The sequence below is a fragment of the Pholcus phalangioides genome, unplaced genomic scaffold (genome assembly GCF_987345545.1).
Source record: "Pholcus phalangioides strain wild (caught in Gottingen) unplaced genomic scaffold, Ppha-v1.0 ptg000003l_1, whole genome shotgun sequence".
Classification (NCBI taxonomy): Eukaryota; Metazoa; Arthropoda; class Arachnida; order Araneae; family Pholcidae; genus Pholcus; species Pholcus phalangioides.
This window is the reverse complement of record NW_028301596.1, coordinates 32,747,029-32,753,704: the sequence shown is the minus strand read 5'-3', so window position 1 is coordinate 32,753,704 and position 6,676 is coordinate 32,747,029. Positions and strand designations below refer to the sequence as shown.

General features: G+C 39.1%; 1 protein-coding gene across 1 annotated transcript; it reads right to left on the bottom strand.

Annotated features, from left to right (window-relative positions):
- Positions 1–300: 300 nt before the first annotated feature.
- LOC149088428 (uncharacterized) lies at positions 301–5,645 on the bottom strand. Its single transcript, XM_089247516.1, has 2 exons — positions 5,059–5,645; positions 301–1,902 (listed from the first exon to the last, which is right to left on the bottom strand). Exons 1-2 carry the CDS (start codon positions 5,123–5,125, stop codon positions 380–382), a joined length of 1,590 nt encoding a protein of 529 aa, XP_089103642.1. The 5' UTR covers positions 5,126–5,645; the 3' UTR covers positions 301–379.
- Between the last annotated feature and the right edge of the window lie 1,031 nt (positions 5,646–6,676).

Genomic DNA, 6,676 nt, shown 5'->3' with positions numbered 1-6,676 from the left:
CAATCCTCGTATAACTATTTATCACCAAAAAGAAGAGAAGAGTGATACAGAATATTCGTGTCACATCACGTATACTTTGTAGTTGAAGAAAAAAATTATCAAACTTCGAGTAAAAAAAGGGGAGGATTGTATGAGTTTGGGGCCATTCAAGTATTACGTAAGCAGATTTTTAGCCATTTTTGACTCCCCCCCTTGTCAGCAAAATTTCGTCAGCAGCTTAGAATATTTCATAATTTCAAAAAGGGTGGTTGATGACGTAAGCAACCTTCAAACCTCCCCCTCCCCCCCTGTCATCAAAAGTCGGCAAATCCGAATCCCCCTCCCCCTCGATGCTGACGTAATACTTGAATGACCCCTTTACTGCTGCCGGAATCGAACCTCAGATGGTGCTATCGTAGTAAAAACGAACATTATGTCCTCTCCTGGCTGTCATGAGGTGAATGGCGTCATCTATGGCTCGAGTGCGTTTCTTTCTGTACAGAGCAAAAGCCGAACCCGACATAAGGGTCAGGGTCACCAGGACTGCCATGACTACTCCCACTACACCACCAGCGGACAGACCCTTCGTCTCTTGTATCGGATCTATCCGTGGTTCGGCAGCGATCGTAGACGACGCCGTTGTGGGTTTTGTCTGTTTCGAAGGTGTAGCCGAGTGAGTGTCTTCAGATTTATTCTGCATCTCGGCGATGAAGGTCGATAGGCTGGCACTTGGCCACGAATACGAAGATCCGTATGATTTCGTTGTCGCTGGGGAAGTGGGAATGTATGTGACTTTGTCGGGAGGAATTCCAAAGGATGAAGAGTGAGACGACTCTTGGGAAACTGGTGTCGATGTGAGACTTGATGTACTCGAATGTTTGTACTTCTTCGTGGGAGTATGGTATGTTTTCGAAACGAGTTCGGTTGACTCTGTGGTGGTTTCCTTGGTGGTTTTGTTCTTTGGTTTCAGGTTGAATGTTGTTGATTGACTGAGGTCTGTCGTAATTGCTTCTTTCGTTGATGAGCTCTTCAATATTGTATATGCCATTTTCGATATTGAAGAAGTCTGAATTGTTTCTGCGGCATATGTGGGGTGAGTTTGGACAGTGGTTTCTTCTGTTGATGACGTCGGGGTTGTTTCTTCTGTTGATGACGTCGGGGTTGTTTCTTCTGTTGATGACGTCGGGGTTGTTTCTTCTGTTGATGACGTTGAAGCCGTTTCTTCTGTTTGTGACGTCGGAGCCGTTTCTTCTGTTGATGACGTCGGAGATGATTCTTCTGCTGGAGATATCGAATACAATTTTCCAGGAATCGTGGTAGAGGACAGAGTTGACTCTTCACTTGATTCTTCAATAGCAGACACATATGCTGGCGTTTCTGAAGATACAGTCGTGATTGTCCCATCGGTTACCGACGATGAAGTCGTCTTTTCCGCAGTTGACGTCGGCGTTAGTTTTCTTATAGCATCCATCAAAGAAACCGTTTCCGTATCCAAGTTCGTTGTCATTTGCTTCATCGTAGACGTCAAAATGCTCCTTTTCGATGCCATTTTCTCTGATACATGGGTTAGAATTTTTTCCAGCTCCCTCGTTGAAATGATCCGGTCATCGATTTCTCGTTCCTTCGACGTGGGTTCTATCGGAGCATAAGTAGATGTTCTTCCTGTTGATGGTGAAGTTCTTTTGTAATGTCCAGCATTCGTTTGAACTTTAATTTCGTCGAATTTCAACTTAGATTCTTCTTTTTCATTCAAAATAGTTCTATTTGAAGCAATCGAATTTAGATTTTCTTTATCGTGTACGTTCGATTCAGCAACAGCCGGAGAAGTCAAAATGACGGTAGGTCTTGAGACTTCATGATTCCGGTGACTGGTTGGTGGTACGGCTCCAAGAGAAACCTGCGGCACCACTTGAGTTGAAATGACTGTCAAAATAAGAACAAAAAAAATATATATATATATATATTTGAACGAAAATTTTTGTAAAATCGTGAAACTATCTTCTAAAATCAGGAAAATTATGAAAAATACTTTCGCCTTGTTTTCGGTCAGTTATTCCCAAACAGTGTGCTACGGCATTTAAGTGCGCAGCGAGATCCCCAAAAGATGCCATGAAATATTTCGATTTTAAGAGATTATTAACAACGAAGGTGTCAAAAATTTGGCTCTACGGAGTAATGGAGTCAGTCAATCAGTAATGGAAGAGCATTTAGTTGAAATAAAGTTTAACCTCTTTACGATCACAGGCGTAATACGCCCGTCACCTATGAATACTGTATATAAAGTAAAATACATAAATAAAATAAATTGTATGTCTTATGTGTTGTGTTCAGTCCAATAAAAAAGATAAAAATAAATAACGTGTCCTGAGTGATTCACTGATTCATCGTCGTCGAGCTGAAACCACTGTGAAGTATTTCTATGTTCATTAAATTTGGCCAATTGATTTATTTCATGACTCACTAAGAAGGGTTGTTTTCGAAATTCGACCCATAAGGAGCTCATAAGTGGGGGTTCAAAGGTTACATAGAGAAACCACTCCGAGTCGAAACCGATGAAGTTACAAATATGAAATTTGATCAACATTTTAATTTTGTAATGTATAGACTCTAAGAAGGGATTTTTCAAAATTCACCTTCTGCGGAGTTTCAAAGGTTATATGAAGCAATCATCGCTGAAGCTATGAATATGAAATTTAGTCAGTAGTTTTATTTTATGATGTGAAGAGAGAGAGACTCACTATAATACTATACTTTATTGGTGAGAAATGTGGCATACAGAGAAAAGGGGGGGGGGAATTACCAAGGGGCCAAATGGCCCTTACTGGCAATCACAAATTACAATTTGGTATGAATCATGTAAGCATATAAATGAATAAATAAAAGGTTAAAAAAATTAACACAAATGCGAGCCGATTTCCCCGTTAAAAAGTCTCGCCACAGAGAGCAACAGTCCTACAACGGTAAATCATTCAACCATAACACTTTACTCATAGTTAGAAAAACTGGGGGCAGATGACAGTACTGCACATAACAAGCATTACACAGAAACAAACTTTACGTCAGGTTGCACTACACGTACACGCACATTCCCGCATTTACCGATTCGTTGGGGGGTTCCGCGGGGGGGGGGGTGCATGTGTGGTGTAGCAGTAGTAGGTAGGGGCTCGGGGATCCATGATGTTCTTAAGTCAGCCACCTCGTTGGGCAATTTGCCTGTTGTGGCGTTGTATTTGTATTTGTATTTGGTGTGAACAGAAAGTAAAAAAAAACTAAACACAATATAACTTGATAGGTCGCATGTGGTGATAATATTCCGATTATAGAGAAAAAAAGGGGGGGGATTAATTTAAAATTAAAGGAGAGCTTTCAATTAAGGAAACTTAAAATTACGGAAGGACTTTTTTCAAATTTCAACCTCTAACTGGGTCATAAGGTGGTTCAAAGCTAATAGGGGGCAATCATGGCCGAGCAGAGATCGCTAAAGCTATAAATATACATAATTTTATCAGTATTATATATCACAATGTAGATATCACTAAGACGAGATTTCTGAAAATTCAACTCCCAGGGGGGTCATGAGGGGGTTCAAATGCTATGGGGGAAATCATTGCCGAGTAATTTTCAGATTAACAAATTCATGCGAGCGAAGCTGCTTGTAACAGCTAGTTTTGTATGTTACTGCCAAAGTAACAGAGTTTTTTGGCCGAAGTCCGAATTGCAGAAATGATTCAGACCTTGGCCGGCCATTCCACGGAGTGGCCGAAGATGCTTGCTCATAGCGTGATGGGCTGATGCAAGACGGCCCGGTAGGAGCCAAAAAGTCAATTTTTTTAATCGCGAGATACATGCCTATATATAGCAGCTGTATTGGATTAGTTCCATGTGACGAGAAAAAAAAAGTGAAATTTGAGAGAAAAAACTATAAAAATAATTGTATTAAAAAAAAAACAGGTTTTCTGCAAAATTTTGGAGAAAACGCTGATTACAGCATCCTGACTGTGGTTTGATGAGTTGCCATAACTAACGTGGACATAATTACCGCGGAAAAAAATATGCCAACTTGATCATCCCGAATCCATGCCTTTTGTTGTCGGACTTTGGCTGAGTCAATTTACGAAGAAATTGGCCAATTTCGGACTTTGGCAGTAACATATATAAACCAAACAGGACCGATTTATCATTATATGGATTAGAGCAGCGGTTCTCAACCTTTTATGACTCGCGGAGCCATTTCTGGAAAATAATGTCTATTGCGGAGTCCCGTAAGCATATTTTTTATTTATTCATCGAAGTCGCTGATTTACTTTTATTATTCAGAAACATTTATAATTATTTTTTTTTTCAAATTTAGTTTTTTTATATTTTCCTCGAGCGGCCGCGGAGCACCGGTTGAGAACCGCTGGCTTAGAAAGTGGGTCGCAATGAATTTATTAAAGATAAATTTTGAGTTCATAGCCTTCAAATAGCATTGAAATTAACAGAAGTTGGTTATAATAACATATAAAGGTATTTTCTTCCGAAATTTCAATTAAAAAATATTTTTTTGCATTAAAAAAATAAATTTTTGATCTGGTGGGAGGGGGGACGAGCCAGCCTCCCCCCCCATGCCCCACCCCTGTGTACGTCTGTGATCCCACCAATATGCGTTAGGATTCAGAGGGGCAGAGCTGATGACGAGATTTTGCTGACAAGGGGGGGGGGGGGATCAGAGTTTTGCTGACTTGCTGACGGGGGGGGGGGAGAGAGGTCAAAAATGGCTAAAAATTTGCTTACGTAATACTTGAACGGCCCCAATCAAAAATTTTAATTTTCTTCACGATTACTGAACCTGTTAACAATGGTGACCTTCCAATAAAGGACACGCGTTCTCTCAGTCCCTTTTGTGGCCGTTGTTGGGAGGTTTCACTCTGTACCAAATATCTTCACACTGTACTTTTCTACATAACTAAGTTACTGCATTCCAAAAATACCAAAATTTATTCACTTCTTTCAAAGAGATTCAAACTGAAAACTTTGATTATTTTAGATTCAGTGATTTTTAAAATTTAATATATATATAATTAAATATTTTATACTCACGTAAAACAAGCTGAACAGTCTTCATGTCGAAAGGCAGCCAGTTCGTTCTCTGCGTAATTGTAATCATGTCGATCAGTTATAAGGCGACAAAAAGCAACGTCTTATTTTTCCGAGTTCGTAAATAATATACGTTTCTATGGCTTCTTCGGCAGCTTAGTCACGCGTCACAGACATACGTTTCATCCCGTGGTATGGTTTCACATGAAGTTTCGCCCCTTTTTTTCCTCTCTCTCTCTCTCTCTCTCTTTTTTCTCAAATACAGCGAAATGAACAACACCGTGCAAGTTTTACGGAAATATGAAAGTAAGGATCTCAAATAAAGGTGTATCCACTCAAATGAAAGATCTCAAACAAGTGAAAATGTCTCTTTCACACTCGTATGAGAGATTGTGGGGGAGAAAAAGACATTTTCTTCGTAATTCTTTTTGAAGGGGAAAAAAAACTTATACGAAGAGAGTATCGTGTTTCTTTAGTGATCCATTTGATATCGTATTGTCTCCTCCGGAAACAGGTCTTGAAATTCGAACACAAACCAGACGAGGATTCGCATCTGACAGAACTGAAGCACGATACCTGTGCCTCATAAAACATGGCTTCGAATCTCACGCAAATACAGTGCGCACCGCTTTATGTGATCCCATTGGGACTTGAGTGTTTCTGATAAGAATGGACAACTGATAAGATTGCAATACTAACGATTGTAAGTACGATGACCACGTGTCCCGTTTAGTCGAATGAGACGAATGAAAACGTGACAATTCCGTTTTTCTTTCCAACATAACAGATTTCAAAATGCTAAATCGAGCATTTTTTTTTCAATTGTTCTAAAACAGGATTTTTTTCCCCCTTAAAGTTAAAATACTTTTTTTTATTCAGAAATTATGAGAAGTTAGAATAAAACTATGTAATTTGTATTACGAATTAATTTCATGCATGATATACTCCATAGATCCCAAACCTTTTAACGGCAATGACGAGATATCTCGCCTCCATAAAGACCCCTTATTTTAGCATCGGCAAGCCCAGATATTTTGTGAAAATGATTTCTCAATGGAAACTTTACATCCCTTAGTTTGTACGCACTGAAAATCGAAAGCAAGCCTACTTCATTAAAAAAGATATGGCATTTTGAAGGGGGTTTAGTGATTTCTAATTGTCACTTAAATGGCTAGAGAAAGTCTTCCGGCCGAGTACCTGTGAATGTAGTTAGTTGAAAGAAACTAACCGTTAACTGAAGGAAGAAAAAAAGGAACTTTTTTTTATCTTACACATACCTTCACTACAGGAAAGAAATTGCAAAAGCAGCGTTACACGTATACGAATCATAGTGGTTAATACAACCTGATTGAGACATTGTGAACCCGAGTATGGAAATTTTTGTCAAAAGGGAGCCTTCTGACTCTGCTTCATATAGTCTTGACTTCTTCTTCATAATCTTGCGGATTGATAACGATAATTTTACAGGAAAAATAGGATTCTGGTTCAACCGTAGTTTCAAAATATGCAAATAAAAAGACGAAGGTTAAAAAAAGGTAACAAACCGAAGATAACTAGAAAAGAAATTTTCACGTGCTATGATATTGGTTCACTCCGTATTTCACGAAAGTGATAACAATAC